The sequence below is a fragment of the Cyprinus carpio genome, chromosome A1, assembly GCF_018340385.1.
Source record: "Cyprinus carpio isolate SPL01 chromosome A1, ASM1834038v1, whole genome shotgun sequence".
Classification (NCBI taxonomy): Eukaryota; Metazoa; Chordata; class Actinopteri; order Cypriniformes; family Cyprinidae; genus Cyprinus; species Cyprinus carpio.
In genome coordinates this window covers 2,760,283-2,781,898 of record NC_056572.1, presented here as the reverse complement: position 1 = coordinate 2,781,898, position 21,616 = coordinate 2,760,283, and the positions used below count along the sequence as shown (strand labels likewise).

The 21,616-nt window shown below is 38.0% G+C and overlaps 1 protein-coding gene across 1 annotated transcript; it reads left to right on the top strand.

Moving 5' to 3' along the window:
• Window positions 1–510: 510 nt before the first annotated feature.
• Window positions 511–21,196, top strand: LOC109110523 (FH2 domain-containing protein 1). Its single transcript, XM_042718477.1, has 12 exons — window positions 511–700; window positions 8,442–9,286; window positions 13,101–13,162; window positions 14,461–14,563; window positions 14,951–15,036; window positions 15,125–15,225; window positions 16,393–16,463; window positions 16,683–16,790; window positions 16,919–16,989; window positions 17,207–17,324; window positions 17,443–17,607; window positions 18,431–21,196. Exons 2-12 carry the CDS (start codon window positions 8,864–8,866, stop codon window positions 20,552–20,554), a joined length of 3,432 nt encoding a protein of 1,143 aa, XP_042574411.1. The 5' UTR covers window positions 511–700; window positions 8,442–8,863; the 3' UTR covers window positions 20,555–21,196.
• The last annotated feature ends 420 nt before the right edge of the window (window positions 21,197–21,616 follow it).

The following is a 21,616-nucleotide window of genomic DNA, read 5'->3' as shown; positions in this document are numbered from 1 at the left end:
ATCTTTAGTTTTATGTTAATATAAATAAAATTAAATAATTCTAAAAGGGCTTCCCTTGAAGTTTGTCGAGGTCTCCTAGTGGGTCCTAGTATTTTTATTTTTGTTTTATTATTATTATTATGCAAAACTATGATGGCGCTGTGAATTTGGAGATGGATTTTAATTACATTTTGAATTAAATTTTTCTCCGTAATAGAAATAGGCTTGAAGAGTGCTTGACTCTAGTGCGTAAAAGCAACTTCGTTTTGCTTCCCTAAAAAGCAAAATGTATGCAAATCACTATGCGCTGAGTTTGGATTTGGAAAAAATGTTAATGGGATACGAGCTCATACAGTTTTTGAAGATACTCTTAAATTCTTAAATTACCCTCAAATTGCTATTTGTATCTGGACAATGCTCCATCGTCTCCATGGTTGCCAAATGGACCTGCTTATGTTTAATAAACAGCCAGCGACGCTGTATGTCGATATCAATATTTGTGTTACACTCGCCACAGCCTACGTCACACTCCATTCACCTGAGCCGGTCACTGCGCGCGCGCGGTAGCTCGGCTTTCATCACACGCGCACGCGCGCTGCGTCCGCTGGCTGTAACCCTCTGCATCTCTGAGCGCCGCTGCACAATGTCTGTGAGCCCGACACACACCTACCCTCGGATACATGCACCTGCCGCAACATCTCTTCCTCAGACTGTAAACACGGTAAGTTCTTGAACCCAGTTTGAATTGCATGACAATTTAGTTCTGTAAATTTCGTTTTGGATTTTACAGTTAATTCATCTGCTGAATGATTTTGTTTCTTCTTGCAATGTCCATATGCGTCCCTCACATCCCTGTGATTCTCCCATGGGCATCACACATTAGGCAAATAGACATACACATATACATACGTGTGTGTGTGTGTGTGTGTGTGTGTGTGTGTGTGTGCCTTGTATTCCCACATTATGGGGACCAAACGAGGATTGTAATAGCAGTAAATTTTGACCTTGTGAGGACTTTTTTTTTTTTTTTGGTCTTGCTTATAAATCATACAGAATGAAGTTTTTTGAGAATCTAAAAATGCCTGTAGTTTTGCGTGAGGGGTAGAGTTAATGTAAGGGGATAGAAAATACAGTTTGTACAGTAGAAGAACGTTTACACCCATGGAATGAACCCATCACACATGGAAACACAACGTGTGTGAGTACAGTGCAGGTTGACAGGTGTATTGATTCGACAGTTTCAGCCTTGTCTCTCCTCATTAACACTGGGCTTTAGTTCTGTAGCCTTTAGTGTGATCGCGTCCCTAAAGACCACAGAAGGGTTTTACTGGAGGAACCTCATGAGTCAGCTGCTCTGTAATCTGTTGTTCAGACTTTAATAAGAAAACTATAGCACAGTTCCTGCTCAAAAGCCTTCAGTGCCTCCTTTATTTACCTTCATTGTGTCTGACCATGATCTGCAAACATTACATCATCTGAAATCTGTCGCAAGCCGCCGCATTTTCATAAAGGTGAACTGACGGGACAACTTTAATAATAGATATTCAAGGTTTGTGCTCTGTTTAGTGCCCCGTGGAGACCCCTAGAGCTGTTCCTAGAGCTTCGTCTCAGATTGGGATGTGCTGTATTCTAATTCTCTGAAGCCAGCTTCTTTAGGAGCCCATCCTATTTCTCATGGTGAGATGAATCGGAGACAATCCATTCAGGAGTTCTGGAACAAAGCTTGGGGAACAGTTTCCCCTCAGGGTGAGGTCACCGGGGGGGCGGGGGGGGTCTGTTGTCACATTGCCACGGTAACACACCCTAAAGTGCCCCCAAAGTAGATTACTGCGGTAACACTATCTTAGCATGACTGTGAATTTGTGAGTTGTTTTGGGTTCTGACGGTGTAGCTTTTTCCTTCTTTGGTAAATAGTTTAGTTTTATGTTTATTGGTTATTTCTAACTGTACAAGAAATATCACGGTGTGTATTTGTAATCAGTAAACACAGATATGTTAAAGCTCAAATCTCTATTCACAGACAGAACAGTTAATAACAGAAACACAGCATCTGAACAGAAAACAACACTGTACCCACCATCTAGTTTTTTACTATATTATATTATTTATATGACCTACTAATATACAATATTTAGTATTTTGAATAAGCTTTCATTTTCTAAGCTTAAGTCATTTGCATAATTTGTTAAAATACATTTAATTAGTTTCAATTAATTTTTTATTTAATTTTTAATTATTTTAGTTTCAACTTATTTCAATTCAGTTAGCTGCCAATGCAACATTTCTACATTTCTGAGTTGTTTAATTTTTTTTTTCCTTTTTTGGAAAATAATTGGTGACATTTAATGGTTATTCTTAACTGATATAAGAAAAAAAACAAAATAATTTAATCTCAGTTTAGCTTCCAAATAAAATTACTAAACTATAACTTATTCTTATTTAAGTTTTAGATATTTTATTTTCAACTTATTTTATATTTCAGTTAGCTGCCAATGCAACATTTCTAAAGTTTTTTAAGCTTTTTCCCTTTTTGGTAAATAATTAGTGATATTTAATAGTTTTTCTTAACTGTACAAGAAATATCACAGTGTGTATTTGTAATCAAATAAACAGACAGCTCAAATTTCTATTCACAGACAGAATTAATTACAATTAATAACAGAAATACAGCATATGAACTCTTATTTTTATGTTATTTATTTAAGTTTTATCTCATTTTGTTAAATACATTTAAGCTTTTATTTGAATTCTAGTAAGTTTAGTTTTATTTTTTTTCAGAAATTCACCAATTCACCAATTCAAAATTCCCAATCTCCCAAACTTCACAATTTCACAAATATAAAAATATAAATAATCTTTCTTCAGTATTTCTGTATTTTATTTCTTTTTTTATCTTTATTTCAGATACCAAAACAGTTTTTTTTATAGTTTTAGTATCAATGAACAATAACGCCACTGCCGTCATGGTGAACGGTTCTAGTTGTTGTACTTCTAATGATTTCTACAGGGACTAAATTCACCAGCAAGCATCTGGCTCCATCATTCGCACACACGTAAACATCAGCTGTTTGGACTTCAGCATCCCATCTGCTGTCACCATGGCAACCAAAGTGCGTCCTGCCATCGATCCCACTGTCTGATTCACTTCCCTGTATAAAATGATCAGACATCCAGTTTGTTGTTCTATTGCGCAGCCGCTCTATGTAATTTTGCCACATATCAAGATGCATTAGGATTGTTTTGGTATTCCGGGAGGTTGTGCTTTTATTCCAACTTTCTTTGTTTGCACATGAGGCTATTTATATTTTATTGAGGCCATTTCACTGTCTACTATTATGAGCTGTTCCTATAGGGACTAAACCACTTGGTGGAGTGACTGTTTGTGGTCGAGATCATGTGTATGTTACTGATGAGTGACCGTGTGTGTGTGTTCGTGTGTTTCAGCACACTCATTCAGGTCACATTAAAGCGAAGCATCTGAAGAATTAGTATAAATGCCCACAGCTCAATATGCAGCATCAGTGATTGACAGCGAAGAGCTGTTTCGTTAGTGCAGTTTCCCAGTCAGTGCACTTTTTAAGCTTTCCCAAGTGGACCGGATGATCTTCATGGCTCAGATATCCCTCATGGGTTTCCCAGAAACTTAAAAATTCCTTCTCATATCAGATTTGTTCTGAGTGATGCTTTAGCGAATGATGCACAGAAATGGTTGTACTTTGTAAATTAGATCATTCTGGAACTTTGCTTCTTTGACCTTTAGAATTAGTTTGTCTTCTAGGAATTCTTGAAGATTTCCCTGATCTGATTCCCTCCCAGCCCACTTTTCTTTCTGTCTCCTCATTATAATATCATCCTCTCAATCTGTATTTGGGTCAAGCCTCACCCTGCCCCCCCCAGCTGTGGTAATTTTAATAAGGAAGATTCATCAAAGCTGCCGTGGAGAAATCACGACACTATCACACTAAGAAAAAACATTTAACTTGTTACATTAGGAAAATAAATAAATAAATCATCTGCAGAATCAGACCAAGAGAGGTTTATAATCAAAGATACACTGCACCTTTTGTGCACAGCATGCATATTATCAGTGCAAAATCACAACTATATTAAAATTCCGTACTTCAACGTACATTGTCATAACAGTAGATTTTAAATGAAGCATTTATTTTAACGTGCATGCAAAATAATTTCTTCTTCAGAAATATTGATACAAATTTATAATACAAAATGATACAATATAGAATGCAAATCTATATTGTCTTATATTGTTAAAGGAACAGTTCACCCAAAAAAATTTAAATTTGCTGGCCATCCGAGATCAGTTTGTTGCATCAGGTTTGTAGAAATGTAGCACTGCATCAGTGTCTCATCAATGGATGCTCTGCAGTGAATGGGTGCCGTCAGAATGAGAGTCCAAACAGCTGATAAAAACATCACAATACTCCACAGCACTCCAGTCCATCAATAACATAACAATAATATTCAGTTTTAGATAACGTCTGCTTTTAGAGTAGTATATAATTTTGGCCTCAGTTACTGACTAGTAGAATAGTTTGAAGGTGTTAATGGCCTCACTAATGTTTTACTCATAGAAGATATAGAATATAATGACCTGAAGATACAGTATGTAGGAGCTTAAAGAGAGCTTGAAGCAGAGAATATTTCCCTTCTGCAAGGTCTAAAATGTAACAGCTGATAGAAGATAAAAGTAAGCCACACATTCAGTGTAACATCTGCTACACAAGATTAAGATGGTCTGCCTTCCTGAATGTTTTCCTGGCTTCCTTCCTTCCTTTAATTAGCCTTTCTAAATCGTCAGCATCACACTTGGAATTACATGAATGTTTGATACAGAAACAGCCTCATGATTTGCATAGCAGATGACGTCAGCATGTCTGGGTCTTAAACAAACCTGTGGCTTCTATCAGTGTTCTTTATGAAAGCAGCTTAATCTTCTCAAGACCCTGTGGGTGTTTGGACTTTGATAAATGGCTGGCATACAGAGATACACTTGCACCGAATGCTGAATCCAAAGCACAAGCACCATTAAGACATTAAGACTTGAATCTGCTCAAGTATTTATTAATCTCTCAAAGGTTCTTTGTTTGGGTTCTGTTCACTGCACCCAGATATTCCTCTGAAGGTACAGTATTAGATATCCGGTGTGTGGGTGATTGCCTCGGGCCTCATTTACCAGACGTACTGGAAATCAATCTACGAGTAGAGCGTTTTAAACCTCGGTGTCAGTTCCATCAGGTAACAGTTTGCCAAGACTGTCTGAAGAGTTGTAGTAGAGTAGAAGACGATTGTCTGTGTTTCTGTGTTTCTGATTAAACGGACCCAAAGGCAAACAGGTCTACTGTTATGTTAGACGAAAATGAATCCACTTTTGTATCTTCTGCTGCCTTTGAGGGTCTTCTGAAGAATCGCTTCCAGATCATCTTTCAGTTTCACAGTTCACTGAAGAAAAAAATCTGAATTTGTTGCATGCAACATCTAAATTAGGTCAACAATATTATTTAACGTCTGAATCAACCTATATGCATAAACTAAATGTAAGGGGTAGATCAGGTAGAAATAGCTTCTTAATGTTTTTTTTTTTACAGTGTTGAACAGAGCCTTTAAAATATAACAGAATTAAGACCATAATTATGCGTTTAACCTGCATACCATCTACTTTATCAGATGATCCTGTCCTGACATCCTTTCTAAACAAAAGGACTAATCGCTAACAAACAAACAATGTGAAATTTTAGGAGATTTTCTCCTAAGGAGGATTAATTTGGAACAGCCAAGCATGTGAACAGATGTCTAATGGTCTGGGTACAGTGTGTGTGTGTGTGTGTGTGTGTGTGTGTGTGTGTGTGTGTGTGTGTGTGTGTGTGTGTGTGTTTATTAACACACTGTTCCATTCTTTCCAAATGTGCTCAGAAATCCATCAAGTATACTTAAAAACTGTCTGTAGCAATCAGATTTATGACGAGGTCGATTTTAAATCATAGTCCAGAGACTTTTTATCAGTAAACCGAAGTATTCTATCATGTAATGCATCATGGCATTATTCATCTATTTAAAAATAATTCAACATGCTGTAGAAACATGGACTTGCTTCATTGTTTCAACAGTTTAAAAAAAAAAAATTGTGACAGCACCTTTGTAAATCTTTTTTTTTTTTTTTCAAAAATTGGACTTTGAATGGATGGACAAAAATGATCCCTTTGCTCATTCATTTCTTAAACAATGATATCCCTTTGCTCATTCATTTCTTAAACAATGATATTTCCTTCATCCACATTTTCCCAATTGACAAATTGGTATAATATATATATATATACATATGTTGCAATTATTTGTCAAAACCATGTTAAAACACCATACAGCATTCTTCTGAAGAAGATGACTTTATAAGGAAAAATACACCTACTTTTACATATGAATAAATTATACATAGTAGCTTGTGCCAAACTCAGCTGAACCAGCACGGAAACAGAGTCTTCCTGTGACGTCAGTTGTCTTTTAATAAGTAAAAAACCTTGAGGATCGAATGAGAGCGTGTTGCAGTATGATGAGCTCTGGTTTTCAGCGCTTGGTGTCTTGTATTATCTGTTTCTAGAACATCCTTTCACCACAGTTAACTTTGTCAGTAAAAACTAACCTGTTGTACTAACATCCTCTGCATTGATCAATGTTACAATGTTACCACCAGAATGTGTTTTCTTTTTTCCTGAAATGATACATTGTGACCCTTAGCCTCTCTGTGAACTGCAGGTTACATAACACAGTGCTGTACGTCACATAAGATGAAACTCATCTCAAACACACCTGTAAAACCAGACCTGAGCCGTATGATATGTGCAGACCAATAGAAACGGGGTTAGGGTTAGTTAATAGAAAATAAGCAATATCTTTTTTTTTCTTTTTCTTTTTTTTACAGATTTGCTTGTATATCTTTACACATTTTTTGTGTGAAGTAGCTGCTTTTTTTTTAGAACTGGTTGTTGGCTGGTCTCCTTGACAACCTCACTTTACTTTGATGTCGGCTGCTTTGCATATTCAAATTACAGAAGTGGCACGAGTGAATCACCAGTATGAAAACTATTCTAATTATGTAATTCTGCACTCGATGGCTAATACGTTCACCAATATTGATTTATAGTAGCATAAAAGAAGTTACCAGCAAATAAACAAGAACAGTGTTTAGATCGTTTACTCCTTGAGCAGCGTTCTAGATTACCATGTTTTACCTACATTGTAAAGATGCATTCAGTAGTATTTTAACTGGTGTTAGCATTGCTGTTCTTCACATAGTTTAAGTACCAATGCCACAATGGTGTTAGCTGCATTAATCAGCATGATCATCTCCCAGGTTTTAGGTGTACACAATATTTAATTCCCATACTTGTTCAGCAACGACAACAAAAATAAAGCAACTTGGGCATCACTGCTTAGGATTCCCTTTGTCATCTTCCATACTTTAATTAATGTTACAATGTAAATTAAGACATTTCTACCTGAGAAAGAATGTTGAACAACCTGAACCATATTTAAAACCATTTTTTTTAGTAAACTAGTATTATTGAGTGTAGACCATTCAGATGACTTTTCACAAACAATACAAAAAATGTATTTCTTAATAATAGTACAGCTTTTTTAATAAATTAGCACCAAACTGAATGCACCCTTAAAGCATTAGTTCCAGAATAAAAATGTCCTGATCATTTACTAACCCCCATGTCATCCAAGATGTTCATGTCTGTCTGTCTTCAGTCGCAAAGAAATTAAGTTTTTTGTGAAAAAAACATTCCAGGGTTTTTCTCCATATAATGGACTTCAGTGGGGACCAACGGGTTGAAGGTCCAAACTGCAGCTTCAAAGATCTCTACACGATCCCAGCCGAGGAATAATGCTCTTATCTAGAGAAACCATCTAAAAAAAATCTAAATGTATATACTTTTGAACCACAAATGCACATCTTGCACTAGCTTGCCTTCACGCATTACGTAATCACACTGGAACCAGAGAAAAATCCCGGAATGTTTTCTACAAAAACCTAAATTTCTTTGCGACTGAAAAAAGAAAGACATGAAGATCTTGGATGACCTGTGTATTCTGTAACTACTCCTTTAATGTAGCCACATGTTATGTAACTACAGTGTGTTATGTAACGTATTTAATGATGACTGCTGCCATGAGAAGTACAAATCCCTTGAAAGTTCCCTGTGTGAGTTTTCATTAGTGAAGGTTTGGTTCGTCTGTCAAGATCATTTTTTACACATAGCAGGCTGCCCCAGTGAACAATAGCATTTCCTACTGGGGCCTTTCCTTAAGTGTACAGCCACATCTCTTTTGATGTCTGTTACTTTCTCATTTCCTCTGTTTTTAGGTTCCAAGTTCCTTCGCCTGAGTGCACCTCAGTAATTTTAATTTTGTGTATGTGTGTGTGTGTTTTGTCCCTCTTGCAGTTTCAAGGGTTTGACCTCTGACCACACCGCGGTGGGTGAAAGCTTGGAAGGAACAGCACGGCATTATGGGACTAGGTGGAAGAAGTGAAGACAAAATATGTGAGAATGTCAAGACATTGGCTTAAGGGGGCTGCGAAACACCCGTGTCCATCGTTCCTCATTATTTTCAGAGCCATGAGTCAGTCGACAGTTTTGTGACAACGTTCAGTTCTGAATCCTTTGCACTAAATTCTAATTAAGAATGAACTCCACACATATTCGGCTAGAGGAAAGATTCGTTATTTACCTGGCTGTTAGTTGTGTTAGCGACTATGAGTGAGAGATACATTGGGACTCCAACAGACACTGTCCCGAATTGTTAGGAGTTGTATAAATTTCCCCTCACATCCTGGTCCTCCAGGACTGGTGTCATTGCTAATGTAATGCTTGTCATGGCAAGCGTGACTGCTGCGGAGGATTCGGCAAGCGACTGTACCACATCAATAGTAAAACCGCTGCCATTTGAACCCTCTACAACCTCCACAACTGACCCTAGTCATGGACATGACAGCACTTCTTGCCCTCCACCACCGCCTCCGCCGCCTCCACCTCCACCTCAGACTCAACCGCATGCTTCACGCAAGAAACGACGGGTACGGAGCTTCTTCTGGAAAACCATTCCAGAGGAGAAGGTTCGGGGAAAACCCAACATTTGGACTCTAGCAGTGAGACAGCAGCAGTATCAGATTGACGTGAGGACAGTGGAGGAGCTCTTCGGCCAGCAAGAGGAGGTTCGAACCCAGACAAGCAGTGGACATCCTCGTCCTGAGAGATCCAGAGGTTCATTTAAGGAGAGCAAGGATCAGGTAAGGAATCATCCATCATTCGGAATAGCTTCGGCTTGTTATAGAGTATCATTTATTTTAGTCTCTGCATGGTAGGCGAATGTTTTGCACTTCAAGCATTCTTGAAACTTCCTATTTCAGTCAAATTGATTTTTAACAATGACCGAATAGAATAACCTGTGTAAAGATCTCCCCAGACTCTATGGAAATACATGACTCTACCTACTGTACATTTCTGCAAAACTCAAAAACATACCAGTATGTACAAATTGCTGCAGTTTCCAGTTGATAAAGAGCACTGGAGGCAGTAAAACTGACAGCTTTTATTCCTTTTTGTTTGTTTTATTTGACAAAATGTAATTTCAAAACTGTCTCTAGGCTTATTTCCATTGTGGTCCTCAGTATTTCAACAATGGATGAAGAAATCATAAAACGAGTGCAATCAACATCCAGTTCATAATCTCACCAAACTTATAATTCTATAAATCAATCATTAAAAAAAATAAATAAATAAATAAATTAACATCCCTTCTAAAAATACTTTCAACTTGTATCTTTTTAATACACCCAGGTAAATTATTCCAAGCAAAAATAATTTCACACAAAGCATGATTTACAGGGACAGAGTTTCGATCAAGAAAGCCTAATTATCGCACAATTCCTTGCAATCATGACTTAAGCACAAATGTAACATGCTGTGAGATTTGAAAACTGATACTTTTGAATGTTGGCGTCACCGTAGGATTGCTCTGTAGCTCACGCGATACAGTGTTTCACGCCAAATCCCGTGAAACTACGGTGCAACAAAACAGCTCAAGGCTGCGTAAAAGGAAGTTAAAATAACACGGTTGCATCAGCGAATGCATTTAGCCAGTTTAAGGTTGGGTTCGGTGTATGAGGAATGTTATTGTCCAACACGATCAAGCATTAACCTTTTAGCGACACTCTCACCGAACATTTTAATTCAGAACCGCCACAATACGTACCTGAACCAACCTAATAAAAATGCTGCAATTCACTTTGAAACTCCCACGAAACGCACGATAAGCTACGTATTATCAGTGTTGCAGAAACCCAATACTACCAGATATTAGGGATACACCAATGTAGAAAGTTATGTCAGTACTGATAACCAATAATCGTTTATATATCATTACTGGCCAATATTAGATATAAATATACATTCTGTAACATTGAACCTTAAAAGTTGCTTGAAATGGCAAACGTTGGCCTACAATCAACCACTGGTGTAAAGAATGATACATGCCTGTGGACAAATTTATTATATAATGATATATACAATGATAAGTATAGCTTTCTCAGATACAGCAAAAATAAAGAAGCGTGACATTGATTTAAAAAAACAAACAAAAAACTATGATCTGATATGGTTTTGTCCATCGATAAATCATGCTACCAGATACCCAGGTTTGAGATTCTCTTTGTGTTTTGTCTGCCTTCTGAAGAGCTTCATCTCTGTGGCCTTTGGAAGTCAGTGTAATTTGATCCAGTTAATCTGTTAAAAGCAAATTTAGGAAAATGACGTGTTGAACATTTGCAGTGTGCACTGTATAATCACATGTAGACTTGGGTCACTGATAATTTAAGATCTGAGAAACAAATCCCATAATCAACACATACAGAACATCAATACTGATATTCATCTTCTCAGCTGAGTTCCTCTCCCAAAAATGAATGCTGTGCTTTACATCACTGAACTATTTGCATTGTGTAATTCATTCATTCTGAAATCTGTCTATAATACATCTACTGTATTAAGTTACAGTGAAACATCTTTATATTCAACACGATTTTATTAGTAATTGTTGGTACATGCATTAAGAATGTATTTAGAACATATTTAACTATGTAAAGATTAAGCAATGAGCATCAATTCAAATCAATATTTATGAATCTTTTTATGTTCATGGAATGAAAATTATATTTAATCTATAAGATTTATATAATTGCATCATATTTTTAAGAGGTTTACCTGATTTGGTATTATGACGGCTTAAAACAGTTTATATCCAGTGTAAACATTATGCACAAATCCTTACAAACAGTAACTAAATCAAGATATGTTCCAAACAAAGTGCACTTATTTTGTATGATATGATGTATTTTTGCATGCTAACAATTGCCTATAATGTATGCATTTCCTATCATGTATGAACACCTTTTATACTAGCTTATAAGAAAGATTATTAGGTGTGTGCAACTCTGTTTTCCACCTCCACATAAGACAAACACGTCCCTGTTACTCAAAACATATGCTCCCGTGAGCTTGTCGATTTGTGTCTAAGCGACCAGCTGTGTTTAGTGTTGTTTTGTGTGGTTGTCGCTGGTCTGAGTAGCTTTGTAATTATCCACAAAGGCACGGAGTGTACCTGTGCAGATCTAATGAAGCTTCTGTGGCGTGGAGCGCGTGTGTGTGTGTGTGTCTCGTTTGTAATTTCAGACACCACCCAGCTACTCCTTTGAGTTTGTGATGCCTCACAAATTACACGTATCACACACAGGTCGTGTAAATGTGTGTCAGAGAGAGAGTGACAGATTGTGTGTCTGTTTAGTTGCCACTAAAATGAGGGTTTCCTAGCTAGTGCTGATATTATGTTAATGAGAAAAAACAAGGACAGCATTGTGGCCTTTAAAGGGATAGTTCACCCAAAAATGAAAATGATGTCATCAGTCCCAAACCCAAAACACAAATGAAGATAATTCTAAAAAAAAAACTTCATGGAAAGTCCATTAGACTAAAATTCAAAACATTTAAAATTACATTGTAAAAGTAATCCAAGTCTTCTGAAGAAACACAATTGTTTTGTATGATTAACTGATTTAATTTAGGCTTTTAACCATAAATAAACATTGCCCAGACATGCTTGTTTGATGCATGAGAGCTAGTGAGGTTTGTTCTTATGCATCAAGCAAACACAGTTGATCTAGTATTTGAAGTGTGAAAAGTTTAGCTTTCAGTGGAAGGAACAGAAATTTCTCAGGGTTTATTACAAAAATCTTCATTGCATTTTGAATATGGATGAAAGTTTTATGTTTATTGAATGAATTTTCATTATTGGGTGAACTAGCCCTTCAAGATTCATTTCCAAATAAAACTTCAAAACATTTGTAGAAACTAGAAAGATATTCATTCCTGTTGCATACTAATAATAATAAAAAGAGTTGTTCACTTTCATGTTGCATGGTCTAGTTACTCTCAAGGCTTTTATTTTTGCAATAATAGTTTCAATTTAAAATGCTCCTCCTCATCTAAACCTATAGAAATGCTGGCATCTATTTTTTCTTTTCGGTTCTCCGGTGTCATTTCTATGGTGACAAAAACCAAAGCCAAAGCCAAAATTGTTTGGAAAAGCAAATGTGACAACAAAGTAAACATGGATGGCTTCGTGTTCTTAGTATGCACAACAAAATGAACTAAGATACTGAAAACACTATTTTAGAGTGCCACTGTTCTGAACATCTTTGGTTATGGTACTATAGAACAATGTACTTACTATAGAGTTAGGGTTAGGGTAAGTTACATGTAATTATGCATAATTTACTGTTGTTATTATTAAGTATATGTAACATGTAACAAGGACATTGAAAAATAAGTAAAAAGTGTCACCTCACTTGTCTTTTACGTAGTAATTCTGCAACATCAAAGATAGCAGTTTTATTTATGTGGAAGCTGCATTCAAATCAGCGTGCCACAAACACCTGAAGGCCAAAAATTTGAATGGGAATTACGCGTCTGCTCAGAACACACACAGTCTGTGCTTTGTGTATCTTTCCATACGTTTTAATCACCATCTCTATTCCTCTGTTCTCCCAGATCAGCATCTTGGACTCTAAGAGAGGAATGAACATTGGGATTTTCCTCAAACAGTTCAAGAAGTAAGTTTCTCAGCGTCGTCATGTGTAAAAACCTGCGTGTGCATGAGCTCCAGCACAGAAATAGGATCTGGCTGTCAAGAGAAATCCGATGCTCTTGTGGAAAGATCAATAGCTTTCAGGTTCTGATTGATGCTTGGAAGTTCACATGAGGATGCCGTAACGAGTACTAGTTACAGATATATATGTTATATATGATAAAGTGTGCTGTCGGTACTCAACAGAGAAAAAAAAGCATGAAACAAGGAAAGTTTCTGTCAGATTTGTTGCAGGGTGAAAAGGGCAGGTGGATGTGTCCTGTGTAAACAAGGATTGTTTATTTTTGAACTGGTATTTCCACATCCTCAAAGACAGCAGGACTATAAATCATTATGCAAAAAGACAATGCTTTCTTCTGTGATCAGTTAGTAAAATCATATTTACGTCACTCATGCAGGAGAAAATGTTACAGTTAGTCCCAGGCTTCAAGAACAAAGCATTTTTTGACTTATTATTTGTATCTGAAAAAGTCATTATCTAGAGACATATTCATTTTTTGTTTTATTAAGAAAAGTAATCACCAAAACCTGTTAGGAAACAGCTCAAATGTACTCAATGCAGATTTCCAGGGGGACAGTATACAGTAAGTGCTCACTTTTGGCAATCAGTCAGTAGCTAAATGGTTAAAAATCATAGTGTTTTGCTTGTTTCTGTCTGTCGTTGAACACAAATTAAGGCATTTTGAAGAATGTTGTTTTTTCAAACAGTTCTTCAAATATCTATTTTACTACTACAGCATTTGTAAAATGCATTGTAAGATCATTTTTCCATAATATATTACTAAATATCATCTCAATCTACAATTTGAGATTAAGTGATAGTTTTTTTCATCACTAGATAATAGGCTGAGTACCAGGACTGAGTGTTATTTTAATTCATTTAAATTGAAACAGTAACTATTAATGAACTACTAAGTAGTTTGATTTTTCTTCATAATCTACAGGCCAATTAATCAGAATCATTCAAATCAAAATTCCTAGTTTATTGCTATTATGAAATACCTTCATTAAAAATACAGACTTGTATATAGTTTTTAGAGACAGTGTTGATGGTATGCAGTGTAATATACCCCTAACCTTACCTTATGCTTAATTTAACGTACTGTAAGTATATAGTAATTTATCCTTGTGAAGGTACAGCTTTCTCTGGATCATACACTGAAGTGTCCTACAAAGGGTTAATCTCATGTTCTGACCAGCTGCATGTCTGAAGAAGAGCCAAAAATGAATCGTCTGTTTTGTACTTGTGTTTTTCTCCCTCAGGTCCAATCTTGCAATAGTAGAAGACATTCGTCAGGGCAACAGTAAGCAATATGGAGCAGAACCGCTGAAAGAACTGCTCAAACTTCTACCAGAAGCACACGAGGTAAGAAATACCTTACATGTACACTGTATTTTTGTATGGCCCCATTTCTGGTGAATGGCATCTGCTAGTAACATCACAAATGTACAGCAACACATACAGGAGTAAACGAGATGCAAAGTGTATTGTAAACAAATTAATTAAATCCCTCAAATCACATGTGCTGGTAGTCAGAGATACATTTAGCCACATCGCATTTGTAGTGTATTTGCTGCATTAATGCATCCTAATGTGTCCCAAACATTAAAAGACAACTCCTGTAACAAATAATCATTACACCAAAACAAGGTTTTGATATCAGCATGCAGTGATATACTGATGTATTAAGTGATGTATACCTGTATGTAGTTACAAAATCAAAGCCTACCCTCAATAAAATGCAATCACTAGGTGAAGAGATTGCGGGAATTCAAAGGAGACCCAAATAAGCTGACACTGGCTGATTCCTTCATGTTCCTGCTGATTCAAGTGCCATGGTGAGATCTCTCTTATGAATGACATAAAAAACACCTAACAGCATACACAAAATGCAAGTCAGTTATGATTATCTGTTCACTTTTAAAGCTATGAAGTGCGTATTGAGGCTATGGTACTTCAGGAAGAGTTCCTCCCGTCCTGTGCGGTCATGAGTCATGAGATTAACATTGTGCGTCAGGCTACTGAAGGTAAGATATTTCTGTCATATTTTGGAGGAATTGTTTTACTTTCATCCAGAGTAATAATTGTCATTTTTTCAGCTAAGCAGGCAAAACACTTTGAGGGGTTATGCATGCCTTTTATTTTGACCTCTGTGGACCATTGCTTGTTCTCTTGTACACAAAGTCATCCGTGTAATTTGATGCACAAAGTCCTTTTTTTGTCACTCAGCTCTGCCTGTTTTAGAAACCTAAGGCTCATGACCTTTCTACACCTCAGCAGCACTAAAACATAAAGATATGGCACTCCGTTGATGCTGGGAGCCTTTAGCAAAACTCAAATTGAGTTTTATTAATCTTGCATTAAAGGATTAGTTCACCTAAAAATAAAAATTAGGCTGCATTTTACTCACCCCCCAGGCATCCTAGATGTATATGACTTTCTTCTTTCAGACGAATCCAGTCGGAGTTATATTAATAGTTGTCTTTGATCTTTCAAGTTCTATCATTGCATTCAGCGGGTGTTGCATTGCTTCAGTCCAAAAGAAGTGAAATAAAAAACGCCATTCCACAAAAAAGTGATTATTAAGACTTGAATATGGATATTTTTCTTACAAAAATGCATAAAGTCACTACAGGAGGCCTTTGTTCACCCCCCGGAGCCATGTGAGTTATTTTTTATGGATGGGCGCTTTTTATTTCACTTCTTTTGGACTGAAGCAATGCAACACCCACTGACTGCAACGATAGAGCTTTAAAGATCAAAGACTATTTTTTATATAACTCCGACTGGATTCGTCTGAAAGAAGAAAGTCATATGCATCTAGGATGCCTCAGGGGTGAGTAAAACGCAGCCTAACTTAAATTTTTGGGTGAACTAACCTTTTAACTAATTTGAGCAGTCGTTATGCCATCAGCACTTTTTTCTAACTTAAAAGTGGATTTGATTCCTTTAAATTCGATTCCTTTTAAAATTGCTTGTTTTATTTTATTTATTTTTTTTTTCTTCATGATTATTTTACTTCCTATTATGTAAAGCACTTTGAATTACCATTGTGTACAAAATGTGCTATATAAATAAACTTGCCTTGCCTTGCCTAAATGTCTTAGTCTGTAGACAGTAGGATAGTAATAGCATTTAGAGTGTTGGTGTTGTGGAATTGTAATTTAATTCAGTTTCCATTGATTATTCCACAGAACTAATGGCTTGTGAAGAACTCCATGCCATTCTACACTTGGTTCTCCAAGCGGGAAATATCATGAATGCAGTAAGTCTCTTTCTGTCTCTCTGTTTATTGTCTTTCCAGTGTTCCTTTACCCCTCATCTTCCCTCTTTTTGTGGACATTTCCCCCAATCCTCTTTTCACCTTTGCTCTTTCTTTTCAACTACTCCTCCAAAACATTCCCTGACATTTTAAAATCAGGAAAGGTTGATGGCTTTTACAGCACTGAGCAGACACTGACTGATGTACTCTGTGTGTTCGTAGGGTGGCTACGCAGGCAATGCAGTGGGCTTCAATCTGTCCTCGCTTCTCTCTCTGGCTGACACGAAGGCCAACAAGCCTGGCATGAACCTGCTTCATTTTGTGGCACTAGTAAGTAGGACAAAACCAGATGCACTGTAGTTTTCTCCAGATTTACTGATCAAGTTTTGTAAATGTTTCAGGAAACGTTTTGTTTTAACTGCTTTGACTCTAATTTTTCTTTAACTTTTCTCGCAAAGGAAGCTCAGAAGAAGGATGAGGCTCTTTTGAAGTTCCCAGAGAAGCTAACGCATGTTCAGAGTGCAGTCAGGTTCAGAGTGAAACATTTGAACATCTTAAATTGAGTTGTTTTAATACTGTAAAGATCAGGCCATGCAGTACTACACCAGTATCAAACCAAACTACCAAACATCTATTTTGATTTAACTACTAGTACTAATACTTCATTAGTGTTTGGCTTTTTCTTGTAGTCATTATGTACTTTTTATGAGCCCTTCCTCGGCTTACTTACATTTTTATTGTTGTAGAATTTCAGTAGAAAATATAGAAGGAGAGTTTTCCTCTCTCTATGTCAAAACACGTTCCTTGGAGCAGAAGATTCGGGATGATGATGAGCTGCGACAGCAGCTAGATCCATTTTTGCAGGTAAATGAATCATTCCCTCAATTTATATTTATATTTGTGTATGTATTTTCATTTACTATAATGGATTAAAGTTTTTTTATGTAAATAAGAATGGCTCACATGCTTTCTTGTTTGTTAGAGCTCTATACAGGCCTTGCAGGACCTTAAACATCGCAGGCTGGAAATGCGCAAGGAGGGTAATGCCCTCATTGACTTCTTCTGTGAAGACAAAGACACCTTCAAACTGGATGAGTGCTTTAGAATTTTCCAAGATTTCTGTCTAAAGTTCAAAAAAGCTGTAAAGGTACATATCACATTGACTAACATCCAAAATTAAGATTCATATAAAAACAGTAAATTAAATAATTTCTTATTTGTCAAGACTTTAAAGGCAGGGACACACCAAGCTGATCATCAGCCATCCGCGAGCGTCTCTCTCGCTGGTTTTTGTGAGTTTGGTGAGTTCAGATGGCACGCAAGAGCTTGAAGAACCCCCTGCTTGTTCTAAATCAGCGGTCTGGGAAAGTTTGGGGTTCTTGAGATGCACCGCTCGACCGGCTATAAATCAGAACTGTTTTTTAGCTTTACTTTGACCGATCTCTATTCCGGAATTGCACACAAACTGCATTGCAGTCATTTCCCAAAATTTGTGTGGAATTTTTATGAAGTCTGTGAAAAGGAGAAAATACTGCATCAGGTAGATCAGGCTCACTGTTCGCGATCCTCGAAATATAGGCTGATATATATGAGGGGGTTTATATGAATCTATCTCTGAGAGGAATTGACCGTCTTCAGAAATGTTTTGATGGCATTTTTTTTTTCATCTTACCTCAATATAATGCATATTAAAGTAGTGTTTATAAGCACAGCTGCTGATATACACAGTTAATTCCTTTCATGCAGACACAGAATACACATGTCACTGTAGCCTGCGGCATGTGTTCAAGTGCAGCTTTTTGATTTAGACGCAGCTGACATGAGGCGACAACACAGGTTTTTGTTTTTTTCGCCACTGGTTCTTTGAAGTCGGCTTGGTGTGTCCCGGGCTTAAGGCTACAAATCTTGCTACAGATCATATATCAGTATACACAAACTCCTATAGTGATCTCTTGTCCACCCCCCTGCAGGACAACCTGGACAGGGAACTGAAAGAGGAAGCTAGACAGCGGCGCTTACGGGAACTGGAAGAGAGACGGTGTGCATGGGGTGCAGCCAATGCTGAGGCGGGCATTAGTGGAGGTTTTGGTCGCAGTAGCAGCGAAAATGATGTTGAAATCCTAACCAAAGAAGGCCTCCTGGACTTCCTGCTTCAATCAAGACCTCAAAGCCCCCACAGTCCTTTGGGGCGCTCGGCTAGTGCCCGCCGTTACCATCACACAGAGTTGACCTCTGCGTCTGCAGCAAGTGACACTACGAAATTCAGCAGCCTGCCACGTTCAGGCAGGAACCATCAACGAAATACATTGGCATGGCTTCTCTTACAGGATGATAATAGGGAGCTGGGTCCACAAAGTCAGGTTTACCAAGAGAAGCTAGCTTCTTCACCAAAGGCTGAGACAGAACCCATCAGTCCTTTAGCTAGATATTCGAGTTTTGGCTACAACACGAGAAATGATCCCTACAATAATAATAATAATTACACTTCTCTCTCAGAAAGTGGAGTTACACCTCGAATAAGTAACACAAAGCACGGGACATCTGGTCAAAGTGTTGGACACATGAGTGTCTCAGTGGAGAAACACAATCTGGTTCCAGGTCTTCAACCCTTTGAGATAACCAGCCAAATCAATAATAACAGTCATGTTTCTGTGGATAACCAGTGTGAAGTATTGGTAACAGATCTGAAAAGGAATGAAAACTCTCCCAAATTATTTGTCCTTGATATACTCCCATCTAGTCGGAGTTCTGAGGAGGGACCTATACCAGAAAAATTATGGAATGACAAAATGATCTCATCACAGAGAGAGGAAGCAGACTCAAGTACTTTTTCCTCAACAACTTGTGACACCCCGTTGCCTCTGGATCCCTCTGTTTCCAGTAAGAAATCTATGTTGTATGTCATGGACTGCACTGAGACGGATTGCTCCATTGTGTTGGACTGTTCTGAGATTGAGAGTTCTCCTATCAAAAAAGAAAGATCTGAACTTAACCCAAAGCCACAGGAAGCCAACCTTCCAAGAGTTATTCAGGACACCAATTCCCTTTCCTCCAATTTTGAGTCCATTGATTGTCACTTTGTGTCCATGTCAAGTGATGAACCCCTCACGGGAAGGGTCAATCAAGCATGTCAAGAATCTGTCAGTCCATCGGTTACTGCTGAGGAAGCAGAGACAGATAGCTGTGACACAGCTGAAGGGCGAAGAGTTGGCAAGAAAGCATTTCAAACAGGTAGACCCAAAACAACACTTGTCAAAACCAAGATTCCATCCAAAGCAATAACTCATGCCAGCCGTCCGACAAGAAACCTCACAGCAACTGAGACTCAGAACATGCGCAAAGTGGTGCCCATTACAAGGCAGAATCGATCTAGTAGCAGCATGAGGAAAGTCGAAAAACCTCCTGGACATGAGAATATTGAACCGAGACGTCCACTTCGTGACCAAAGCATGCCAGCCAGGAGAGGCGAGAGGCAAGGTAGACCTACACGACATTCAAGTCTCCCTCCAGAGGATCCCAGGGCACCAAGAGGAGCGACGCCAAGCACCTCTCGGTGGGCGAGGGACTCGGTCCAACACAGACCTTCAATCAAGAAAACGAATGCCAAAACTGTTCGTAACATTTCAAAACCAGCACCAGAGGAAAAGATGTGTCGTTCTACGATGCGCGCCTTGGCCCAAGCTCAGGCCCAAGGAACCTCAGAAGGAGGAACACCTGACAGTCCTAGCAACACCCCGAAAAGTTCATCGCCTTTGCCTAGCTTTGCTCGCAACACTGTGGCATCTTCTTCCAGAACTAAAAAGGACTTGCCCTCACCTGCTGTAACAGGAACACCATCAAAGAGCTTATCCAGGAGTAGCTCTCAGAGATTGCCTGGTGGTAGAACAGACTCTGTCAGTAGCGGACCTTTGCCAAAGAGTGGGGATAAACCTATCAGGAGGGTTCAGAGTGTAAGGGACTCCAGTCGAATCAGTGAGACACCTCCTTCAGAGTCTGGACGAGAGCGCTCCCTTAAAAGTAGCAGTTTCTCAGAGAGATCCATGCAGATTAGAGACTCCATCTCAAGCAGGACCAACAAACCCACATGGAAGTAGAGTGAACATATTACACAGTGGCTCTAAAACACTGTTAAACAAGGATGATCAAAATTTTCCGCATAGAGTGAAGAGGCACAATAGCCTCTTAAATTATTCTGAATGTATCTACTGACTTTAAAATGTAGCTGAAGTTGTGCAGCTGGATGCTCACTCGAGCAGAAAGTATTCTTTGGTTTTTATGTGTATGAGAGGGTCCGTGTAGTGTTAAGTAAGAATAAGTAAGCACACCACCTGATTTTTGTAACTGTGCGAACTTTACGCACAGGTCACACATGCACACTGAATTTGTTTTGCAACTAATCAGTTGTTCCACAAGGTGGCAGCACTGGCCCACACCGTTGTTTTACAGTAGAAAATGAAACTAAAAACAAAAATAACAAAAACAGATGGCCACATTGACAAGCGCTTGCGTGAGGAGGTTATGAGAGAGCAGCAACTTTAGTTTAACCTGTTAGCGTTCCACGCTACACTGTGTGTTCTAGGCGATTTAGGCAAATTTTACAGGAATGCTAAGGGGTTAAAAGAGTGCAAAGATATTTTTATTGCTTATAACTTCTGGAGAACAATAGAGAAATTTCAGATTAAAATAGTACAAAGACATTTTTATCGGTCATTACTTTTGGAGAAAAATTGCACAGACACTGGACAAAGATGAAGCTTTCTAGAGTATTTTGACCACCTGTGTTCACGCACAATATCAAATGAAGTGTACTTTGAAAGGCTATGTGTTCAGCTGTTTCACATACGCTAAGTATACTTTGTTTAGGGTATGTGCACAGTTGTACGTGTAGCCTTTCAAAGTATAGTCGAATGTACGTGAGTGCAGGCGGTCTACACATGCACTCTAGAAAGCTTCATCTTTGTCCAGTGTCTGCGCTATTTTTCTCCAAAAGTCATGACCGATAAAAATGTCTTTGTACTCTTTTAATCTGAAATTTAACACACAAGCACTTGTAAATGCAGGTGTCTGTTGTTGTTGCAGTCTCTTTAGTTTAGTTTTCTACTGTGAAACAACTGCCCGGTCCAGTGCTGCCACCTTGTGGAACAACTGATATGTGC